We start from the raw sequence: 25,089 nt of genomic DNA on the forward strand, positions 1-25,089 counted from the left end.
CTTAGTTGGAGGAATTGAGGAACATTTTTTGGCCATGTCAGGGAAGGCTGTAGCCCTGAAAAACATATTATTCTTCAGTGCTCCTGACATAGCTGTAGAATGGGGGAAGAGCTGCACCATTCCTGACGTTAGTATAGTTTGTTTGATTCTCATTGCTATCAAAGGGAAGGAAGCAGTTCAATGACCACAGGAAAAATCAGAAAGGAAATATTACTGTTTTTTAATGCCCCATCTCCCCTCTTTTCTTCAACTTAACAAGCAAGTAGGGCTGCTTTCGAGCTCTGTTGCCGAACCTTCTGTTCGGCATGGAAAGCTTCCTCTGTAACAATCCATGCAGAATAATAGAGGTTGGCCAAACAGCATCCATGGGTTCCAAGTCACCGAGAGCCAAAGTCAAGACAGCATCCAAAAAAGCCAACGTTTTAAAAATGGTTGAAGCTTCATGAGATGGCCAACGCTTTGGTGTTCTGACCAGAAATGAGATGAGAATGTCAAATATCTTCCAGATCTTTGGGGAACAAATGTCCAAATGTTGAGAGATCTTTAACAGTGGGTCTGTTTAGGTGTTTCATAAGATCTGGGACATTTTAGAAAACAATAATGTTAAATTTCTTTTGTTATCTGTGCTATTGCGCAAGACTAGAGATGGTGCCTGTTGCCCCAAAAGATTGCCAGATCTTACTGTATAATAGCTTTACTTTTGCTTCTCTTTCTCCTTTTTGAGGCAATGGACACCCAGTTAATGTTTATGGACCTTACTTCTTCTCCCCAATAGGACTGAATATTTGTTTTGCCCTTTCCCAGATAGCCCTGAGGTCCTGCTCATCCGTAAATGTCAGTACAAAGGCGATGCCACCGTTTGTTCTTGTGCTTTCCACTCTTGGCCTCCACCAGAGATCCAGTGGCAAATGGACAAGAAAGATCTAACAGGGAACAACACCCCTGGCAATGTAAAAATCACTTCCTCAACTAAAGGGAACATTGGCACCAGTTCCTTACATCTCAAAGGATCTACTTTACATAGAGTAAAGTAAGTAAGTAGAGTAAAGTAAGTAAATAGCGTAAAGTAAGTAAATAGTGTAAAGTAAGTAAGTAAAGTTACGCTACTTACTTACTTTATGCTATTTACTTACTGTACATTACTCTACTTATTTACTCTACATACTTACTTTACTCTACTTACTTACTCTACTTACTTTACGCTATTTACTTACTTTATTCTACTTACTTATCTTACGTTACTTCCTTACTTAACGCTATTTACTTACTTTAGGCTATTTACTTACCTCACGTTACTTACTTACTTAAGTACTTATTTACTTAATTTACGTTAGTTACTTTACGCTATTTATTTACTTTACGCTATTTACTTACTTTATGCTATTTACTTAGCGTAAAGTAAGTAAGTAACGTAAGATAAGTAAATAGCGTAAAGTAAGTAAATAGCTATTTACTTACTTTATGCTATTTAAAGTAAGTAAAGTAAGTAAGTAACGTAAGATAAGTAAATAGCGTAAAGTAAGTAAATATGCTATTTACTTACTTTATGCTATTTACTTAGCGTAAAGTAAGTAAGTAACGTAAGATAAGTAAATAGCGTAAAGTAAGTAAATAGCGTAAAGTAAGTAACGTAAGTTTAGTAAATAGCGTAAAGTAAGTAAATAGCGTAAGTTAAGTAAGTAACATAAGTTAAGTAAATAGCATAAAGTAAGTAAGTAACGTAAGATAAGTAAGTAAGGTAAGGTAAGTAAATAGCGTAAAGTAAGTAACGTAAGAAGTAAATAGCATAAAGTATGTAAATAGCGTTAAGTAAGTAATGTAACGTAAGTAAATAGCGTAAAGTAAGTAACGTCAGGTATTAACTTACGTTACTTCAAAACTTAACGCTATTTACTTACTTTACGCTATTTACTTACCTTACGTTACTTACTTACTTTACGCTATTTACTTAATTTACATTACTTACTTTATGCTATTTATTTACTTTACGCTATTTACTTACTTTACGCTATTTACTTAGCGTAAAGTAAGTAAGTAACGTAAGATAAGTAAATAGCGTAACGTAAGTAAATAGCGTTATGTAAGTAAGTAACGGCAACAATTCAGGCTCGCCATGGTCCCCGTAGAAAGGCACGCTCCCCATCTCGCTGTCAGCCACTGCAGCTTTCATCTTTCTCTGTAGCGAGGCGGACTTCGCAGTCGACTTTCCCTGCCGGTCCTCGCCCTTTCCCCTCGGGCACGCCGCCGCGCGGTGCCCCTCTTTGCCGCAGCACAGGCACGGCCCCTTCGCGTAGCGGCGCTCCTTCCCACGAACGTTGTCCGGGCCTCCCTGCGGTGTCCGAAGGGTGGGTGGGTTTCCCGTCTCGCCCCGACTTCGCTGCCTGTCTCTGGGCGAACACCTCGTGGGCATGCTCAGCCTTTCCCACGAGCTGGATCCACCCGTACAGGCTGTCAGGGTCATCTCGTCCCAGCGACCAGCGCAGCACTTTGGTCTTTAGACCATCCTTGAACAACTCTATTATGGTTGCCTGCGACCAGTCTTCCACCTTCCCCGCTAGCGCTTTAAACTCCAGCGCGTAATCAGCCACGGTTCTCGATCCCTGCTTGAGTTCTTTCAAGGCACGCTTTGCCCGCTCCTTAGCCAGTGGATCTTCGAAATGGTGCTGAAGAGCCCAGAGGAATTCATCGAATTTCTCCAGTTCAGGGGGTTCCGACTGGCACATCTGTACATTCCAGTCCGCTGCCCTCCCCTTGAGCTTCGTGGCAATGGTAATGATTCTTGCTTTTTCCGAGCGAAAAAGCGACCCCCATTCTTCCATGTAAGCCTTGGCATTCGCCAAAAAGTACGAGAGCTTCGTCGGGTCTCCATCGAACTTGACAGGGAAATCCCTCAGCCCTCCGCCCGGCGGGCTGCTCCCCCCCACTGGCGGTTCGGCGGCTTTGACAGCTCCCTGCTGCCTCCGCTCAGGGGTGGGCGGCCGCGCGAGTTCCACCCTGGGAGCCCGGGTCCCCTCTCTAGAGCGAGCTCCCCTTCTCCGCTCCGGAGACTGTAGCTGGGAGGAAGGGGTCGAATGCCGCTGGCTTGACCCCTCCCGCTCTTCTCTCAGCGAACTCAAGTCCATGCTCATTTTCTGCAGGATGAGCTCCAGGGAGTCCATCTTCGACTCTAAAACCCGGATTCGGTCTGGGGTGGGGGAGTCTCCCCCCGGCGCCACCTGGACCACCGTCGGGGACAGCGGGTATCTCTGCCTCCAGGACGAGCCCTTCACCTCCGAGAAGTCCCCACAACTTTCGTCCCAGGTGTCCAGTTCGCCCGGGGTCATGACTGTGGTCTCTGGCGCGGTTTTCATGCTGGCAGCATCGCCCTCCCACCCCGAACGCGCCTCCTCCTGGATCTCCGAGAGCTCTCCCACAGGGGCTCTATCGGGTCGCCGCATGGTGGAGTTGGGCTCTCCCTCGTTCGACTCAGCGCTTTCCACGAATAGCACGTCTGGCAAAAGCGCGCGAAAATACAAACTAAATCCCCTTGCTTGAGAAGCAACCCCTCCCTCACCCGGCCATAGCAACCACCCCTTCCCAGGTGCTAGAAACCGTTAGCCTCCGCCTGGGAAAGCAACCTTGACTCCATGACCTAACCCAAACACATTCCAATACAGCAGCCAAGAGATAACACCTCAGTAGAGTGGAATTAGCAACCCGCTCTTGAGAGTAACCCCCTCCAAGGAAATGGCATGCGAGGCGATACAATGTACCAGGCACTTTGAAACGGTGAACATGACATTACTTACTTTACGCTATTTACTTAGCGTAAAGTAAGTAAGTAACTTAAGACAAGTAAATAGCGTAAAGTCAGTAAATAGCATAAAGTAACGTCAGTTAAGTAAATAGCGTAAAGTAAGTAAATAGCGTAAGTTAAGTAAGTAATGTAAGTTAAGTAAATAGCATAAAGTAAGTAAGTAACATAAGATAAGTAAGTAACGTAAGTTAAGTAAATAGCGTAAACTAAGTAACGTAAGATATTAGCTTACATTACTTACTTACTGAACGCTATTTACTTACTTTACGCTATTTACTTAGCGTAAATGAAGTAAGTAACGTAAGATAAGTAAATAGCGTAAAGTCAGTAAATAGCGTAAAGTAACGTCAGTTAAGTAAATAGCGTAAAGTAAGTAAATAGCGTAAGTTAAGTAAGTAATGTAAGTTAAGTAAATAGCATAAAGTAAGTAAGTAACATAAGATAAGTAAGTAACGTAAGTTAAGTAAATAGCGTAAACTAAGTAATGTAAGATATTAGCTTACGTTACTTACTTACTTAACGCTATTTACTTACTTTACGCTATTTACTTAGCGTAAATGAAGTAAGTAACGTAAGATAAGTAAATAGCGTAAAGTCAGTAAATAGCGTAAAGTAAGTAACATAAGTTTAGTAAATAGCGTAAAGTAAGTAAATAGCGTAAGTTAAGTAAGTAATGTAAGTTAGGTAAATAGCATAAAGTAAGTAAGTAAGGTAAGATAAGTAAGGTAAGGTAAGTAAATAGCGTAAAGTAAGTAACGTAAGTTAAGTAAATAGCGTAAAGTATGTAAATAGCGTTAAGTAAGTAATGTAACGTAAGTAAATAGCGTAAGGTAAGTAACGTAAGGTATCAACCTACCTTACTTCCTTACTTAACGCTATTTACTGACTTTACGCTATTTACTTAGCGTAAATGAAGTAAGTAACATAAGATAAGTAAATAGCGTAAAGTAAGTAAATAGCGTTAAGTAAGTAACGTAAGCTAATATCTTACGTTACTTAGTTTACGCTATTTACTTAACTTACATTACTTACTTATCTTATGTTACTTACTTACTTTATGCTATTTACTTAACTTACATTACTTACCTTACGCTATTTACTGACTTTACGCTATTTACTTAACTGACGTTACTTTATGCTATTTACTGACTTTACGCTATTTACTTATCTTATGTTACTTACTTCATTTACGCTAAGTAAATAGCGTAAAGTCAGTAAATAGTGTAAGTTAAGTAAGTAACGTAAGTTAGGTAAATAGCATAAAGTAAGTAAGTAAGGTAAGAGAAGTAAGTAAGGTAAGGTAAGTAAATAGCGTAAAGTAAGTAAATAGCGTTAAGTAAGTAATGTAATGTAAGTAAATAGCGTAAAGTAAGTAAGTAAGGTAAGATAAGTAAGAAACGTAAGATAAGTAAATAGCGTAAACTAAGTAACGTAAGATATTAGCTTACGTTACTTACTTACTGAACGCTATTTACTGACTTTACGCTATTTACTTAGCGTAAATGAAGTAAGTAACGTAAGATAAGTAAATAGCGTAAAGTCAGTCAATAGCGTAAAGTAACGTCAGTTATGTAAATAGCGTAAAGTAAGTAAATAGCGTAAGTTAAGTAAGTAACGTAAGTTAGGTAAATAGGATAAACTAAGTAAGTAAGGTAAGATAAGTAAGGTAAGGTAAGTAAATAGCGTAAAGTAAGTAACATAAGGTATCAACCTACTTTACTTCCTTACTTAACGCTATTTACTGACTTTACGCTATTTACTTACTTTACGCTATTTACTTAATTTACGTTACTTACTTTACGCTATTTATTTACTTTATGCTATTTACTTACTTTACGCTATTTACTTAGCGTAAATTAAGTAAGTAACGTAAGATAAGTAAATAGCGTAAAGAAAGTAAATAGCGTAAACTAAGTAACGTAAGATATTAGCTTACGTTACTTACTTACTTAACGCTATTTACTTACTTTACGCTATTTACTTATCGTAAATTAAGTAAGTAACGTAAGATAAGTAAATAGCGTAAAGAAAGTAAATAGCGTAAGCTAAGTAACGTAAGATATTAGCTTACGTTACTTACTTACTTAACGCTATTTACTTACTTTACGCTATTTACTTATCGTAAATTAAGTAAGTAACGTAAGTTAACTAAATAGCGTAAAGTAAGTAAAGAGCGTAAGTTAAGTAAGTAACGTGTTATGTAAATATCTTAAAGTAAGTAAGTAACGTAAGATAATAAGTAACTTAAGGTAAGTAAATAGCGTAAAGTAAGTAATGTAAGTTAAGTAAATAGCGTAAAGTAAGTAAATAGCGTTATGTAAGTAAGTAACGGCAACAATTCAGGCTCGCCCTCATCCCCGTAGAAAGGCACGCTCTCCATCTCGCTGTCAGCCACTGCAGCTTTCATCTTTCTCTGTAGCGAGGCGGACTTCGCAGTCGACTTTCCCTGCCATCCTCGCCCTTTCCCCTCGGGCACGCCGCCGCGCGGTGCCCCTCTTTGCCGCAGCACAGGCACGGCCCCTTCGCGTAGCGGCGCTCCTTCTCCTCTTCCCACGAACGTTGTCCAGGCCTCCCTGCGGTGTCCGAAGGGTGGGTGGGTTTCCCGTCTTGCCCCGACTTCACCGCCCGTCTCTGCGCGAACACCTCGTGGGCATGCTCAGCCTTTCCCGCGAGCTGGATCCACCAATACAGGCTGTCAGGGTCATCTCGTCCCAGCGACCAGCGCAGCACTTTCGTGTTTAGACCATCCTTGAACAACTTTTGGCCCAGAAATCAAAAAATTCCTGACCCCGGGGTCAGGAAAACCTCACGCGGTGAGCCGGGCGGAATCAGGCCGAATTCAAAAACGATCTCCGCCATGAGATTCGGGGTGGAATGTTAGGGTTAGGTGTGCTTTTGCATGCTGGATTTGGGACGGCATAATTTTTGGCCTAGAAATCAAAAAATTCCTGAGCCCGGGGTCAGGAAAACATCACACGGTGAGCCGGACGGAATCAGGCCCAATGCAAAAATGAACACTGCCATGAGATTGGGGGTGGAATTTAAGGGGTAGGTGTGCTTTGGCATGCTCGATTTGGGACGGCACAATTTTTGGCCCAGAAATCAAAAAATTCCTGACCCCGGGGTCAGGAAAACCTCACGGGGTGAGCCGGGCGGAATCAGTAAATAGCATAATGTCAGTAAATAGCGTAAAGTAACGTCAGTTAAGTAAATAGCGTAAAGTAACTAAATAGCGTAAGTTAAGTAAGTAATGTAAGTTAAGTAAATAGCATAAAGTAAGTAAGTAACGTAAGATAAGTAAGTAACGTAAGTTAAGTAAATAGCGTAAACTAAGTAACGTAAGATATTAGCTTACGTTACTTACTTACTTAACGCTATTTACTTACTTTACGCTATTTACATATCGTAAGTTAAGTAAGTAACGTAAGATAAGTAAATAGCGTAAAGAAAGTAAATAGCGTAAAGTAACGTAAGTTAAGTAAATAGCGTAAAGTAAGTAAAGAGCGTAAGTTAAGTAAGTAACGTAAGTTAAGTAAATAGCATAAAGTAAGTAAGTAAGGTAAGATAAGTAAGTAAGGTAAGGTAAGTAAATAGCGTGAAGTAAGTAAATAGCATAAGTTAAGTAAGTAACGTGTTATGTAAATATCTTAAAGTAAGTAAGTAACGTAAGATAATAAGTAACGTAAGGTAAGTAAATAGCATAAAGTAAGTAACGTAAGTTAAGTAAATAGCGTAAAGTAAGTAAATAGCGTTATGTAAGTAAGTAACGGCAACAATTCAGGCTCGCCCTCGTCCCCGTAGAAAGGCACGCTCTCCATCTCGCTGTCAGCCACTGCAGCTTTCATCTTTCTCTGTAGCGAGGCGGACTTCGCAGTCGACTTTCCCTGCCGGTCCTCACCCTTTCCCCTCGGGCACGCCGCCGCGCGGTGCCCCTCTTTGCCGCAGCACAGGCACGGCCCCTTCGCGTAGCGGCGCTCCTTCTCCTCTTCCCACGAACGTTGTCCAGGCCTCCCTGCGGTGTCCGAAGGGTGGGTGGGTTTCCCGTCTCACCCCGACTTCACCGCCCGTCTCTGCGCGAACACCTCATGGGCATGCTCAGCCTTTCCCGCGAGCTGGATCCACCAATACAGGCTGTCAGAGTCATCTCGTCCCAGCGACCAGCGCAGCACTTTCGTGTTTAGACCATCCTTGAACAACTTTTGGCCCAGAAATCAAAAAATTCCTGACCCCGGGGTCAGGAAAACCTAACGGGGTGAGCCGGGCGGAATCAGGCCGAATTCAAAAATGAACACCGCCATGAGATCCGGGGTGGAATGTTAGGGTTAGGTGTGCTTTTGCATGCTGGATTTGGGACGGCACAATTTTTGTCCCAGAAATCAAAAAATTCTTGACCCCGGGGTCAGGAAAACCTCACGGGGCGAGCCGGGCGGAATCAGGCCGAATGCAAAAACGATCTCCCCCATGAGATTCGGGGTGGAATGTAAGGGTTAGGAGTGCTTTTGCATGCTTGATTTGGGACGGCACAATTTTTGTCCCAGAAATCAAAAAATTCTTGACCCCGGGGTCAGGAAAACCTCACGCGGTGAGCCGGGCGGAATCAGGCCGAATTCAAAAACGATCTCCGCCATGAGATTCGGGGTGGAATGTTAGGGTTAGGTGTGCTTTTGCATGCTGGATTTGGGACGGCATAATTTTTGGCCTAGAAATCAAAAAATTCCTGACCCCGGGGTCAGGAAAACCTTACGCGGTGAGCCGGGCGGAATCAGGCCGAATTCAAAAACGATCTCCGCCATGAGATTGGGGGTGGAATTTAAGGGGTAGTTGTGCTTTGGCATGCTCGATTTGGGACGGCACAATTTTTGGCCCAGAAATCAAAAAATTCCTGACCCCGGGGTCAGGAAAACCTCACGGGGTGAGCCGGGCGGAATCAGTAAATAGCGTAATGTCAGTAAATAGCGTAAAGTAACGTTAGTTAAGTAAATAGCGTAAAGTAACTAAATAGCGTAAGTTAAATAAGTAATGTAAGTTAAGTAAATAGCATAAAGTAAGTAAGTAACGTAAGATAAGTAAGTAACGTAAGTTAAGTAAATAGCGTAAACTAAGTAACGTAAGATATTAGCTTACGTTACTTACTTACTTAACGCTATTTACTTACTTTACGCTATTTACATATCGTAAGTTAAGTAAGTAACGTAAGATAAGTAAATAGCGTAAAGAAAGTAAATAGCGTAAAGTAACGTAAGTTAAGTAAATAGCGTAAAGTAAGTAAAGAGCGTAAGTTAAGTAAGTAACGTAAGTTAAGTAAATAGCATAAAGTAAGTAAGTAAGGTAAGATAAGTAAGTAAGGTAAGGTAAGTAAATAGCGTGAAGTAAGTAAATAGCGTAAGTTAAGTAAGTAACGTGTTATGTAAATATCTTAAAGTAAGTAAGTAACGTAAGATAATAAGTAACGTAAGGTAAGTAAATAGCATAAAGTAAGTAACGTAAGTTAAGTAAATAGCGTAAAGTAAGTAAATAGCGTTATGTAAGTAAGTAACGGCAACAATTCAGGCTCGCCCTCGTCCCCGTAGAAAGGCACGCTGTCATGACCTCGTTGCAAGGCACAAAGAGCCTCACAACGTGGATCATGATCATTAAGGAAAAGGGGGAAGAAGATAATCCAATCAGGGATTAAAACAAGCACCCAAAGACACCCACACCCATGATCCCATCAACACCTGAAAAGAGGGACGTCAGAGGAGTGAAGATAAGGAGCACATGGTGCCCCGGAGAACTCAACCGTTGCAGGAAGACAAAGAGGACACCGGGGAAAACGCCCACGCAGCCATCAAGGATCCCATCAAGAGGGATCGGGGCATTGAGGGGTGGGGAAGCCCGGGGCAATACAGGAGGGTATAAAAGGGGCACCCCCACACTACCTACCCCGTTCCCGTTTTTCGATCTGTCAGCTATCATTCCAATAAACCAGAAATCCTTAATACCCATTAAGTGAGTCTGTGTCTTATTGCGAAGAGAGGCTGGCCCTGACATAAAAACGGGAACCGCAAAAAATTTTTTTCCACCTGGTACCTATCCAACACGTTTGTGAGGGACCCAGCCAGGCATGGAGAACCAGGAACCGAGGAGGCGCAACCCTTCGGCGCCCGGCGACGAAGCCCCGCTCTCGCAGGGCGGGATGCAGCTGAGGTCCGGGCGATGCAACGCCCCGGTAAGTATGGGACCCAGCTGGGGGGAAGCAGCGGGGGAGGGACCCACCCCGGCGCCCCGGAGCCCGCGAGGCACCGGGGGCGAGACGAGGGGACCCTCTCCAAGCCTACAGGCAACCCCGGAGGAAGCGCGAGACGAACCGCCACCCTGGGCACTCGAAGGCGAGGGCGCGCCTGGCACCGCGGCGGGATCGAGGGACGATCCGTCCTCTACCACGGCCAACGGCGAGGGCGAGCGGAGCGGCGAAAACCTCGGCGGGAAGCCGGGGACGGCGGAGAGGCTCGACGCGTTGGAGGAAGGGATGCAGGCGGTGCGGCAGATGCTCCAACAGCTGACGGCGGCACAGGGACTCCGCGACGGAGGCGGCGCAGAGGCACCCCCGGTCGAAAGGAGGCAGGGCGAGCGGGGCGGCGGTGACGGCGGAACCCGACCCAAGGAGCCCAACCGACGACCTGAGGCGCACCGCGAGGCGAGACGGGGTGGAGACCCAGCGGACGGCGGCGACCACGGCGGGACCCGACCCCAGGAGGCCACCCAACGAGCGGAGGCGCGCCCGGACGTGAGACGGCGGGACAACCTCGGCGGCGGCGGCGTCCGGCCCCAGGAGCCCACCCCACGACGGGAGATGCACCAGGCTGAGAGGCGGAGGGACGACCCGGCGGGCGGCGACGGCGACGGCGGAGCCTGGATCCAGGAGCCCGACCGAGGGAGAACACCCCGCCCTCCCCCCCGAGCGACGGGACGACGACCTTGCGAGGAGCCCCAGAGAGAGGCACCAATGCCGCAAGAGAACCAGAGACACCCTGACCCGCAGCAGCTCCTGCAGAGCCCGAGGCACGACGCAGAGGGGGCCAGGAGCCAGACCAGGACACCCGCCGAAGACTTTGGCATAAAGTTCGATGGGGACCCCTCGAAACTCTCCTTCTTTTTGACTAACGCGAGGTACTACCTCGAAGAATGGGGTCCCTGCTTCAGAACTGAGCGGGGCAAAATCAATGCCCTGGCCATAAAATTAAAAGGACGGGCCGCCGATTGGTACGTCCAATTGTGCCAATCAGGCGCCCGGGCGCTGCAGGACAGCACTGAATTCCTGCAGGCACTAGAAAGGCACTTCAGGGACCCCCTGGAGCAAGAAAAGGCAAAAAGGGCGCTAGAGACACTTAAACAAAGCCCGCGCTCCGTGGCTGAGTATGCCATGGAGTTCCAAGCCCTAGCCGGAAAAGTGGACACTTGGTCTCAATCGACACTGATTGAGAAGTTCAAACATGGACTCAACTTAAATGTCCTCCGGTGGGCACTTGGCCGCGACAACCCCAGCTCCCTCACGGGGTGGATCCAGCTGGCAGCAGAAGCGGAGAACGCCCACGACACGTTCCTCCACGCAAGGAGGGAAACGCAACAGATGGAGACAGTGAGACCCCCACGCACCAACGCAAGGCAGGTGAGGGCGAGACCCCAACCTTGGAAGGAGGAACGGGACAGACGCTTCGCAAAAGGGCAATGCTTCACGTGCGGCAGGGAAGATCACAAAGCAGCCGCATGCCCCAAAACGACGCCCAGAGAGAGCCCAAGGAGGGCACAAACAGCACCAACCCCAGCGCCAAGAAAGCGACCAGCAGCAAAGGGGGAGTACCGACGCAGACACGGCCCCTACAGCTCAGAGGAGGAGGAAAGCAACCCCGATGAGGCGGCGGGAAACGACAACCACCTGGCCTAAGGGGCGCCGAAGGACAGGTGGAGGACACTGACAGGCGCTTCGACAAAGGGGTGAGTGAGGAATGCCCCACCCTCTACGTCCGTGTCACCCTCACCCATAGAAATAAAACCGAAAAGGTCTGGGCACTCATTGATTCGGGTTGCTCCAAAAGCCTCATGCACCCTGACCTGGCAGCCGCACTCGACCTCCGCTGCTATCCACTTCAGCACCACCTGGTGTTCTCGCAGCTCGATGGATCTGCAGCGGGAGGGGGCCCGGTCACCCAATACACCGGAGAAACCGCGCTACGGCTCGGCAGCCACGAGGAAAAATTGGCTTTCATCGTGGCACCGGTGGGGCAACCCCGACTCATACTGGGGATCCCATGGCTCGTGCAGCAAAACCCAGTCATCAACTGGAGAACCAGAGAGATTAAGTTTGCTGACGGGCGTTACCAAGCACCTTCAGGGAACAGGGTTCCCCGAGCAGCCATGGGGGGGGCGACGACGACTGTGGAACACAGAGAGACAGCACTGCCAGAGGGACTGCCGACCAAATACGGGGATTTCGCCGACGTTTTCGGTGAGAAAGAGGCGGACAAACTCCCCCCCCACAGAAAGACGGACTGCACCATTGAACTGGTCCCGGGGGTACCCCTACCCAAACCAAAAATATATGCTATGACCCAGCGAGAGCTAGCTGCATTAAGGGACTTCATAGACAAAAACCTGGCGAGAGGTTTTATCGAGCCAGCAAACTCTCCAGTGGGAGCGCCAGTCCTCTTTCGCGAGAAAAAGGACGGGGCATTGCGGCTCTGTACAGACTACCGCGGATTAAACGCAGCAAGCATTTCAAATAAATACCCCTTACCCTTAATAAAGGACATTTTGTCCCACTTGGTAAAGGGTAAGGTATTCTCCAAACTGGACATAAGGGAAGCCTACTACCGCATACGGATACGGGAGGGGGATGAGTGGAAGACTGCTTTCAATTGCCCATTGGGGGCGTTTCAATATAAAGTACTCCCATTCGGATTGGCAGGAGCACCGGGGGTATTCATGCAGTTAATTAATGAGGTCCTGCGTGACCACCTTTTTAAGGGGGTTTTGGTTTACCTGGATGATGTATTGATCTACACAGAAACAGAACGTGAGCACGAACGCTTGGTAAAAGACGTGCTCAAGAAACTTCGCAAGGCAGAGCTGTTTGTAAAGCTCTCCAAGTGCGAGTTTCACAAAAAACAAATTGACTACCTAGGGTATAGGATTTCTGCTAAAGGGATAGAAATGGACCCCAGCAAGGTCCAAGCCATCCTGGCGTGGGAACGCCCACGCACGAGGAGACAGCTGCAAAGCCTCCTGGGATTCACTAATTTCTACAGGGGGTTCACGCCCAGGCTGGCAGAGACTATATTGCCCCTAACTAACCTGCTAAAGACTAAGGGCTTGGGGGACACGCGCAAATCGAGGAACCCGGGGGCGCTACTGAATTGGACAGCTGACTGTCAAACGGCTTTCGAGAGACTGAAAACCCTCTTCACAGCTGAGCCAGTGTTACAACACCCCGACCCCACCAAGCCTTTTGTGGTGCAGGCAGATGCCTCCGACTTTTCCATCGGAGCCATCCTGCTCCAAAAGGACTCCGACAACCACCTCAAGCCCTGCGCCTACCTTTCCCGCAAATTCTCCGAAACGGAGCGGAGATGGCACGTATGGGAAAAGGAGGCGTTTGCAGTGAAGACAGCCTTGGAAACGTGGCGACACCTGCTGGAGGGGGCCTCCTGCCCCTTCGAGGTCTGGACGGACCACAAGAACCTGGAGGCACTCAGCACACCAAAACGACTCAGCCCGAAGCAGGTGCGATGGGCTCAGTTTTTCAGCCGGTTCAATTTCACGCTGAAATTCATACCGGGCAAGAAAAACTTCTTGGCAGACGCCCTTTCCCGACGGCCACAGGACGACACGCAAGCCTCCGACATCGTAGGAACAGTATGGACCGAGAAACAGCTCGGCTGCCCAGCTGTCACGCGGAGCCAGACAAGGAATCAGCGCACGCCAGCACGAACGGCGGGGAGCGATCGGAGCCGACGCTCAATTTCACCGAACTGGCAACAAAGACTCACACAAGCACTACAGCAAGATACATGGTTGCAGAATAACCAACAACATGTATCTTTCAAAGACAACATCGCCTGGAAAGAGAAAGCCTTGTACGTGCCCGAATCACTGCGGGGGGAAATCTTACACAGAGCGCACGATGACAAATCTGCAGGGCATTTTGGGTTTGTAAAAACCCTCCACCTAACGAGGAGGCAATTTTGGTGGCCAAACCTCAGAAAGGACGTAAAAGACTACGTAGGCAACTGCCCCATATGTGCCACCACCAAACGTAAAGGAGGGAAACCCCACGGGCTGCTACAGGCGGTAGCCAGCCCCTCCCGGCCATGGGAAGAAATTTCCATGGATTTCATTGTGGACCTCCCACCCAGCCAAAGAAAAACTGTGATATGGGTGGTAAAAGACTATTTCTCGAAACAAGCACACTTCATCCCGTGCGCAACTATCCCCTCCGCACAACAGCTGGCACGTTTATTCCTAACACACATATACAGGATCCACGGCGCCCCCTACAGGTTGGTGACCGACAGAGGAACACAATTCACGTCAAAGTTTTGGCGGGAATTTTTAAAACTAATCGGAACCAAGCAAGCACTGTCCACTGCGTGGCATCCAAACACGGACGGATCAACAGAGATCCTAAACTCAACACTTGAACAGTTCCTGAGGGCATTCATAAATTATCAACAGGACAACTGGGTAGACCTACTACCTTTTGCAGAGGTGGCCTATAATAACGCGGTACACCAGAGCACTGGCCACACCCCTTTTAAGGTGGTCTATGGAAGGGACTTTGTACCGATACCAGAATTGCCGCAACCTGAAACCCTGCCCTGCTCACCAGACGATTGGGCGGCACAGCTGGCAACAACCTGGCCTATCATCCAAACGGCCCTAGCAGACGCACAAACAACGTACAAAAAATATGCGGACAACCACAGGGCGGAGGCACCGAACTACAAAGTGGGAGATAGGGTCTACCTCTCCACTAAGTTCATAAAGACCTCGCAACCCTCGAAGAAATTGGCACCGAAATTCATCGGACCTTTTAAAATCATACAGGTAATCAACCCAGTTACGTTCAAATTGGAACTGCCTTACAATTTGAGACGGGTCCACCCAGTGTTTCACTGTGCACTACTGAAACCAACGAGCACATCCAAATGGCATACGGAAGAACCTCCACCCCCACCCATAATGATAGACAACCAACAACATTTTGAAGTAAAAGAAATACTGGACTCAAGAAAGCAAAGAGGAACACTCCAATACCTCGTGAGATGGAAACATTTCTCACACCCAGAGTGGGTCCAGGCACGACACGTCATGGCTAGACAACTAACAAGACAGTTCCATGAGGCATACCCAGAGAAACCAGCACCATAGAACATCTTTGGGGGGGCAGCATGTCATGACCTCGTTGCAAGGCACAAAGAGCCTCACAACGTGGATCATGATCATTAAGGAAAAGGGGGAAGAAGATAATCCAATCAGGGATTAAAACAAGCACCCAAAGACACCCACACCCATGATCCCATCAACACCTGAAAAGAGGGACGTCAGAGGAGTGAAGATAAGGAGCACATGGTGCCCCGGAGAACTCAACCGTTGCAGGAAGACAAAGAGGACACCGGGGAAAACGCCGACGCAGCCATCAAGGATCCCATCAAGAGGGATCGGGGCATTGAGGGGTGGGGAAGCCCGGGGCAATACAGGAGGGTATAAAAGGGGCACCCCCACACTACCTACCCCGTTCCCGTTTTTCGATCTGTCAGCTATCATTCCAATAAACCAGAAATCCTTAATACCCATTAAGTGAGTCTGTGTCTTATTGCGAAGAGAGGCTGGCCCTGACACACGCTCTCCATCTCGCTGTCAGCCACTGCAGCTTTCATCTTTCTCTGTAGCGAGGCGGACTTCGCAGTCGACTTTCCCTGCCGGTCCTCGCCCTTTCCCCTCGGGCACGCCGCCGCGCGGTGCCCCTCTTTGCCGCAGCACAGGCACGGCCCCTTCGCGTAGCGGCGCTCCTTCTCCTCTTCCCACGAACGTTGTCCAGGCCTCCCTGCGGTGTCCGAAGGGTGGGTGGGTTTCCCGTCTCGCCCCGACTTCACCGCCCGTCTCTGCGCGAACACCTCATGGGCATGCTCAGCCTTTCCCGCGAGCTGGATCCACCAATACAGGCTGTCAGGGTCATCTCGTCCCAGCGACCAGCGCAGCACTTTCGTGTTTAGACCATCCTTGAACAACTTTTGGCCCAGAAATCAAAAAATTCCTGACCCCGGGGTCAGGAAAACCTAACGGGGTGAGCCGGGCGGAATCAGGCCGAATTCAAAAATGAACACTGCCATGAGATCCGGGGTGGAATGTTAGGGTTAGGTGTGCTTTTGCATGTTGGATTTGGGACGGCACAATTTTTGTCCCAGAAATCAAAAAATTCTTGACCCTGGGGTCAGGAAAACCTCACGGGGCGAGCCGGGCGGAATCAGGCCGAATGCAAAAACGATCTCCCCCATGAGATTCGGGGTGGAATGTAAGGGTTAGGAGTGCTTTTGCATGCTTGATTTGGGACGGCACAATTTTTGTCCCAGAAATCAAAAAATTCTTGACCCCGGGGTCAGGAAAACCTCACGGGGTGAGCCGGGCGGAATCAGGCCGAATTCAAAAATGATCTCCGCCATGAGATTCGGGGTGGAATGTTAGGGTTAGGTGTGCTTTTGCATGCTGGATTTGGGACGGCATAATTTTTGGCCTAGAAATCAAAAAATTCCTGAGCCCGGGGTCAGGAAAACATCACACGGTGAGCCGGACGGAATCAGGCCCAATGCAAAAATGAACACTGCCATGAGATTGGGGGTGGAATTTAAGGGGTAGGTGTGCTTTGGCATGCTCGATTTGGGACGGCACAATTTTTGGCCCAGAAATCAAAAAATTCCTGAGCCCGGGGTCAGGAAAACATCACACGGTGAGCCGGACGGAATCAGGCCCAATGCAAAAATGAACACTGCCATGAGATTGGGGGTGGAATTTAAGGGGTAGGTGTGCTTTGGCATGCTCGATTTGGGACGGCACAATTTTTGGCCCAGAAATCAAAAAATTCCTGACCCCGGGGTCAGGAAAACCTCACGGGGTGAGCCGGGCGGAATCAGTAAATAGCGTAATGTCAGTAAATAGCGTAAAGTAATGTCAGTTAAGTAAATAGCGTAAAGTAACTAAATAGCGTAAGTTAAGTAAGTAATGTAAGTTAAGTAAATAGCATAAAGTAAGTAAGTAACGTAAGATAAGTAAGTAACGTAAGTTAAGTAAATAGCGTAAACTAAGTAACGTAAGATATTAGCTTACGTTACTTACTTACTTAACGCTATTTACTTACTTTACGCTATTTACATATCGTAAGTTAAGTAAGTAACGTAAGATAAGTAAATAGCGTAAAGAAAGTAAATAGCGTAAAGTAACGTAAGTTAAGTAAATAGCGTAAAGTAAGTAAAGAGCGTAAGTTAAGTAAGTAACGTAAGTTAAGTAAATAGCATAAAGTAAGTAAGTAAGGTAAGATAAGTAAGTAAGGTAAGGTAAGTAAATAGCGTGAAGTAAGTAAATAGCGTAAGTTAAGTAAGTAACGTGTTATGTAAATATCTTAAAGTAACGTAAGATAATAAGTAACGTAAGGTAAGTAAATAGCATAAAGTAAGTAACGTAAGTTAAGTAAATAGCGTAAAGTAAGTAAATAGCGTTATGTAAGTAAGTAACGGCAACAATTCAGGCTCGCCCTCGTCCCCGTAGAAAGGCACGCTCTCCATCTCGCTGTCAGCCACTGCAGCTTTCATCTTTCTCTGTAGCGAGGCGGACTTCGCAGTCGACTTTCCCTGCCGGTCCTCACCCTTTCCCCTCGGGCACGCCGCCGCGCGGTGCCCCTCTTTGCCGCAGCACAGGCACGGCCCCTTCGCGTAGCGGCGCTCCTTCTCCTCTTCCCACGAACGTTGTCCAGGCCTCCCTGCGGTGTCCGAAGGGTGGGTGGGTTTCCCGTCTCGCCCCGACTTCACCGCCCGTCTCTGCGCGAACACCTCATGGGCATGCTCAGCCTTTCCCGCGAGCTGGATCCACCAATACAGGCTGTCAGGGTCATCTCGTCCCAGCGACCAGCGCAGCACTTTCGTGTTTAGACCATCCTTGAACAACTTTTGGCCCAGAAATCAAAATATTCCTGACCCCGGGGTCAGGAAAACCTAACGGGGTGAGCCGGGCGGAATCAGGCCGAATTCAAAAATGAACACTGCCATGAGATCCGGGGTGGAATGTTAGGGTTAGGTGTGCTTTTGCATGTTGGATTTGGGACGGCACAATTTTTGTCCCAGAAATCAAAAAATTCTTGACCCCGGGGTCAGGAAAACCTCACGGGGCGAGCCGGGCGGAATCAGGCCGAATGCAAAAACGATCTCCCCCATGAGATTCGGGGTGGAATGTAAGGGTTAGGTGTGCTTTTGCATGCTGGATTTGGGACGGCATAATTTTTGGCCTAGAAATCAAAAAATTCCTGAGCCCGGGGTCAGGAAAACATCACACGGTGAGCTGGACGGAATCAGGCCCAATGCAAAAATGAACACTGCCATGAGATTGGGGGTGGAATTTAAGGGGTAGTTGTGCTTTGGCATGCTCGATTTGGGACGGCACAATTTTTGGCCCAGAAATCAAAAAATTCCTGACCCCGGGGTCAGGAAAACCTCACGGGGTGAGCCGGGCGGAATCAGTAAATAGCGTAATGTCAGTAAATAGCATAAAGTAACGTTAGTTAAGTAAATAGCGTAAAGTAACTAAATAGCGTAAGTTAAGTAAGTAATGTAAGTTAAGTAAATAGCATAAAGTAAGTAAGTAACGTAAGATAAGTAAGTAACGTAAGTTAAGTAAATAGCGTAAACTAAGTAACGTAAGATATTAGCTTACGTTACTTACTTACTTGCTATTTACTTACTTTACGCTATTTACATATCGTAAGTTAAGTAAGTAACGTAAGATAAGTAAATAGCGTAAAGAAAGTAAATAGCGTAAAGTAACGTAAGTTAAGTAAATAGCGTAAAGTAAGTAAAGAGCGTAAGTTAAGTAAGTAACGTAAGTTAAGTAAATAGCATAAAGTAAGTAAGTAAGGTAAGATAAGTAAGTAAGGTAAGGTAAGTAAATAGCGTGAAGTAAGTAAATAGCGTAAGTTAAGTAAGTAACGTGTTATGTAAATATCTTAAAGTAAGTAAGTAACGTAAGATAATAAGTAACGTAAGGTAAGTAAATAGCATAAAGTAAGTAACGTAAGTTAAGTAAATAGCGTAAAGTAAGTAAATAGCGTTATGTAAGTAAGTAACGGCAACAATTCAGGCTCGCCCTCGTCCCCGTAGAAAGGCACGCTCTCCATCTCGCTGTCAGCCACTGCAGCTTTCATCTTTCTCTGTAGCGAGGCGGACTTCGCAGTCGACTTTCCCTGCCGGTCCTCGCCCTTTCCCCTCGGGCACGCCGCCGCGCGGTGCCCCTCTTTGCCGCAGCACAGGCACGGCCCCTTCGCGTAGCGGCGCTCCTTCTCCTCTTCCCACGAACGTTGTCCAGGCCTCCCTGCGGTGTCCGAAGGGTGGGTGGGTTTCCCGTCTCGCCCCGACTTCACCGCCCGTCTCTGCGCGAACACCTCATGGGCATGCTCAGCCTTTCCCGCGAGCTGGATCCACCAATACAGGCTGTCAGGGTCATCTCGTCCCAGCGACCAGCGCAGCACTTTCGTGTTTAGACCATCCTTGAACAACTTTTGGCCCAGAAATCAAAAAATTCCTGACCCCGGGGTCAGGAAAACCTAACGGGGTGAGCCGGGCGGAATCAGGCCGAATTCAAAAATGAACACCGCCATGAGATCCGGGGTGGAATGTTAGGGTTAGGTGTGCTTTTGCATGTTGGATTTGGGACGGCACAATTTTTGTCCCAGAAATCAAAAAATTCTTGACCCCGGGGTCAGGAAAACCTCACGGGGCGAGCCGGGCGGAATCAGGCCGAATGCAAAAACGATCTCCCCCATGAGATTCGGGGTGGAATGTAAGGGTTAGGAGTGCTTTTGCATGCTTGATTTGGGACGGCACAATTTTTGTCCCAGAAATCAAAAAATTCTTGACCCCGGGGTCAGGAAAACCTCACGCGGTGAGACGGGCGGAATCAGGCCGAATTCAAAAACGATCTCCGCCATGAGATTCGGGGTGGAATGTTAGGGTTAGGTGTGCTTTTGCATGCTGGATTTGGGACGGCATAATTTTTGGCCTAGAAATCAAAAATTCCTGAGCCCGGGGTCAGGAAAACATCACACGGTGAGCCGAACGGAATCAGGCCCAATGCAAAAATGAACACTGCCATGAGATTGGGGGTGGAATTTAAGGGGTAGTTGTGCTTTGGCATGCTCGATTTGGGACGGCACAATTTTTGGCCCAGAAATCAAAAAATTCCTGACCCCGGGGTCAGGAAAACCTCACGGGGTGAGCCGGGCGGAATCAGTAAATAGCGTAATGTCAGTAAATAGCGTAAAGTAACGTTAGTTAAGTAAATAGCATAAAGTAACTAAATAGCGTAAGTTAAGTAAGTAATGTAAGTTAAGTAAATAGCATAAAGTAAGTAAGTAACGTAAGATAAGTAAGTAACGTAAGTTAAGTAAATAGCGTAAACTAAGTAACGTAAGATATTAGCTTACGTTACTTACTTACTTGCTATTTACTTACTTTACGCTATTTACATATCGTAAGTTAAGTAAGTAACGTAAGATAAGTAAATAACGTAAAGAAAGTAAATAGCGTAAAGTAACGTAAGTTAAGTAAATAGCGTAAAGTAAGTAAAGAGCGTAAGTTAAGTAAGTAACGTAAGTTAAGTAAATAGCATAAAGTAAGTAAGTAAGGTAAGATAAGTAAGTAAGGTAAGGTAAGTAAATAGCGTGAAGTAAGTAAATAGCGTAAGTTAAGTAGGTAACGTGTTATGTAAATATCTTAAAGTAAGTAAGTAACGTAAGATAATAGGTAACGTAAGGTAAGTAAATAGCATAAAGTAAGTAACGTAAGTTAAGTAAATAGCGTAAAGTAAGTAAATAGCGTTATGTAAGTAAGTAACGGCAACAATTCAGGCTGGCCCTCGTCCCCGTAGAAAGGCACGCTCTCCATCTCGCTGTCAGCCACTGCAGCTTTCATCTTTCTCTGTAGCGAGGCGGACTTCGCAGTCGACTTTCCCTGCCGGTCCTCGCCCTTTCCCCTCGGGCACGCCGCCGCGCGGTGCCCCTCTTTGCCGCAGCACAGGCACGGCCCCTTCGCGTAGCGGCGCTCCTTCTCCTCTTCCCACGAACGTTGTCCAGGCCTCCCTGCGGTGTCCGAAGGATGGGTGGGTTTCCCGTCTCGCCCCGACTTCACCGCCCGTCTCTGCGCGAACACCTCATGGGCATGCTCAGCCTTTCCCGCGAGCTGGATCCACCAATACAGGCTGTCAGGGTCATCTCGTCCCAGCGACCAGCGCAGCACTTTCGTGTTTAGACCATCCTTGAACAACTTTTGGCCCAGAAATCAAAAAATTCCTGACCCCGGGGTCAGGAAAACCTAACGGGGTGAGCCGGGCGGAATCAGGCCGAATTCAAAAATGAACACCGCCATGAGATCCGGGGTGGAATGTTAGGGTTAGGTGTGCTTTTGCATGTTGGATTTGGGACGGCACAATTTTTGTCCCAGAAATCAAAAAATTCTTGACCCCGGGGTCAGGAAAACCTCACGGGGCGAGCCGGGCGGAATCAGGCCGAATGCAAAAACGATCTCCCCCATGAGATTCGGGGTGGAATGTAAGGGTTAGGAGTGCTTTTGCATGCTTGATTTGGGACGGCACAATTTTTGTCCCAGAAATCAAAAAATTCTTGACCCCGGGGTCAGGAAAACCTCACGCGGTGAGCCGGGCGGAATCAGGCCGAATTCAAAAACGATCTCCGCCATGAGATTCGGGGTGGAATGTTAGGGTTAGGTGTGCTTTTGCATGCTGGATTTGGGACGGCATAATTTTTGGCCTAGAAATCAAAAATTCCTGAGCCCGGGGTCAGGAAAACATCACACGGTGAGCCGAACGGAATCAGGCCCAATGCAAAAATGAACACTGCCATGAGATTGGGGGTGGAATTTAAGGGGTAGTTGTGCTTTGGCATGCTCGATTTGGGACGGCACAATTTTTGGCCCAGAAATCAAAAAATTCCTGACCCCGGGGTCAGGAAAACCTCACGGGGTGAGCCGGGCGGAATCAGTAAATAGCGTAATGTCAGTAAATAGCGTAAAGTAACGTTAGTTAAGTAAATAGCATAAAGTAACTAAATAGCGTAAGTTAAGTAAGTAATGTAAGTTAAGTAAATAGCATAAAGTAAGTAAGTAACGTAAGATAAGTAAGTAACGTAAGTTAAGTAAATAGCGTAAACTAAGTAACGTAAGATATTAGCTTACGTTACTTACTTACTTGCTATTTACTTACTTTACGCTATTTACATATCGTAAGTTAAGTAAGTAACGTAAGATAAGTAAATAGCGTAAAGAAAGTAAATAGCGTAAAGTAACGTAAGTTAAGTAAATAGCGTAAAGTAAGTAAAGAGCGTAAGTTAAGTAAGTAACGTAAGTTAAGTAAATAGCATAAAGTAAGTAAGTAAGGTAAGATAAGTAAGTAAGGTAAGGTAAGTAAATAGCGTGAAGTAAGTAAATAGCGTAAGTTAAGTAGGTAACGTGTTATGTAAATATCTTAAAGTAAGTAAGTAACGTAAGATAATAGGTAACGTAAGGTAAGTAAATAGCATAAAGTAAGTAACGTAAGTTAAGTAAATAGCGTAAAGTAAGTAAATAGCGTTATGTAAGTAAGTAACGGCAACAATTCAGGCTGGCCCTCGTCCCCGTAGAAAGGCACGCTCTCCATCTCGCTGTCAGCCACTGCAGCTTTCATCTTTCTCTGTAGCGAGGCGGACTTCGCAGTCGACTTTCCCTGCCGGTCCTCGCCCTTTCCCCTCGGGCACGCCGCCGCGCGGTGCCCCTCTTTGCCGCAGCACAGGCACGGCCCCTTCGCGTAGCGGCGCTCCTTCTCCTCTTCCCACGAACGTTGTCCAGGCCTCCCTGCGGTGTCCGAAGGATGGGTGGGTTTCCCGTCTCGCCCCGACTTCACCGCCCGTCTCTGCGCGAACACCTCATGGGCATGCTCAGCCTTTCCCGCGAGCTGGATCCACCAATACAGGCTGTCAGGGTCATCTCGTCCCAGCGACCAGCGCAGCACTTTCGTGTTTAGACCATCCTTGAACAACTTTTGGCCCAGAAATCAAAATATTCCTGACCCCGGGGTCAGGAAAACCTAACGGGGTGAGCCGGGCGGAATCAGGCCGAATTCAAAAATGAACACTGCCATGAGATCCGGGGTGGAATGTTAGGGTTAGGTGTGCTTTTGCATGTTGGATTTGGGACGGCACAATTTTTGTCCCAGAAATCAAAAAATTCTTGACCCCGGGGTCAGGAAAACCTCACGGGGCGAGCCGGCCAGAATCAGGCCGAATGCAAAAACGATCTCCCCCATGAGATTCGGGGTGGAATGTAAGGGTTAGGAGTGCTTTTGCATGCTTGATTTGGGACGGCACAATTTTTGTCCCAGAAATAAAAAAATTCTTGACCCCGGGGTCAGGAAAACCTCACGGGGTGAGCCGGGCGGAATCAGGCCGAATTCAAAAATGATCTCCGCCATGAGATTCGGGGTGGAATGTTAGGGTTAGGTGTGCTTTTGCATGCTGGATTTGGGACGGCATAATTTTTGGCCTAGAAATCAAAAAATTCCTGAGCCCGGGGTCAGGAAAACATCACACGGTGAGCCGGACGGAATCAGGCCCAATGCAAAAATGAACACTGCCATGAGATTGGGGGTGGAATTTAAGGGGTAGTTGTGCTTTGGCATGCTCGATTTGGGATGGCACAATTTTTGGCCCAGAAATCAAAAAATTCCTGACCCCGGGGTCAGGAAAACCTCACGGGGTGAGCCGGGCGGAATCAGTAAATAGCATAATGTCAGTAAATAGCGTAAAGTAACGTCAGTTAAGTAAATAGCGTAAAGTAACTAAATAGCGTAAGTTAAGTAAGTAATGTAAGTTAAGTAAATAGCATAAAGTAAGTAAGTAACGTAAGATAAGTAAGTAACGTAAGTTAAGTAAATAGCGTAAACTAAGTAACGTAAGATATTAGCTTACGTTACTTACTTACTTAACGCTATTTACTTACTTTACGCTATTTACATATCGTAAGTTAAGTAAGTAACGTAAGATAAGTAAATAGCGTAAAGAAAGTAAATAGCGTAAAGTAACGTAAGTTAAGTAAATAGCGTAAAGTAAGTAAAGAGCGTAAGTTAAGTAAGTAACGTAAGTTAAGTAAATAGCATAAAGTAAGTAAGTAAGGTAAGATAAGTAAGTAAGGTAAGGTAAGTAAATAGCGTGAAGTAAGTAAATAGCATAAGTTAAGTAAGTAACGTGTTATGTAAATATCTTAAAGTAAGTAAGTAACGTAAGATAATAAGTAACGTAAGGTAAGTAAATAGCATAAAGTAAGTAACGTAAGTTAAGTAAATAGCGTAAAGTAAGTAAATAGCGTTATGTAAGTAAGTAACGGCAACAATTCAGGCTCGCCCTCGTCCCCGTAGAAAGGCACGCTCTCCATCTCGCTGTCAGCCACTGCAGCTTTCATCTTTCTCTGTAGCGAGGCGGACTTCGCAGTCGACTTTCCCTGCCGGTCCTCACCCTTTCCCCTCGGGCACGCCGCCGCGCGGTGCCCCTCTTTGCCGCAGCACAGGCACGGCCCCTTCGCGTAGCGGCGCTCCTTCTCCTCTTCCCACGAACGTTGTCCAGGCCTCCCTGCGGTGTCCGAAGGGTGGGTGGGTTTCCCGTCTCACCCCGACTTCACCGCCCGTCTCTGCGCGAACACCTCATGGGCATGCTCAGCCTTTCCCGCGAGCTGGATCCACCAATACAGGCTGTCAGAGTCATCTCGTCCCAGCGACCAGCGCAGCACTTTCGTGTTTAGACCATCCTTGAACAACTTTTGGCCCAGAAATCAAAAAATTCCTGACCCCGGGGTCAGGAAAACCTAACGGGGTGAGCCGGGCGGAATCAGGCCGAATTCAAAAATGAACACCGCCATGAGATCCGGGGTGGAATGTTAGGGTTAGGTGTGCTTTTGCATGCTGGATTTGGGACGGCGCAATTTTTGTCCCAGAAATCAAAAAATTCTTGACCCCGG

The 25,089-nt window shown here is 47.0% G+C and overlaps 1 protein-coding gene across 1 annotated transcript in view; it reads left to right on the plus strand.

Moving 5' to 3' along the window:
- Positions 1 to 25,089, plus strand: part of LOC134503516 (N-formyl peptide receptor 2-like) — an 88,844-nt gene that overhangs the window by 951 nt on the left and 62,804 nt on the right. Inside the window, exon 2 of the mRNA XM_063312317.1 lies at positions 805 to 950. Coding sequence (XP_063168387.1) covers positions 805 to 950 — 146 coding nt within the window. The remainder of the gene's footprint in view (positions 1 to 804; positions 951 to 25,089) is intronic.

Source organism: Candoia aspera, chromosome 10, assembly GCF_035149785.1.
Source record: "Candoia aspera isolate rCanAsp1 chromosome 10, rCanAsp1.hap2, whole genome shotgun sequence".
Taxonomy (NCBI): Eukaryota; Metazoa; Chordata; class Lepidosauria; order Squamata; family Boidae; genus Candoia; species Candoia aspera.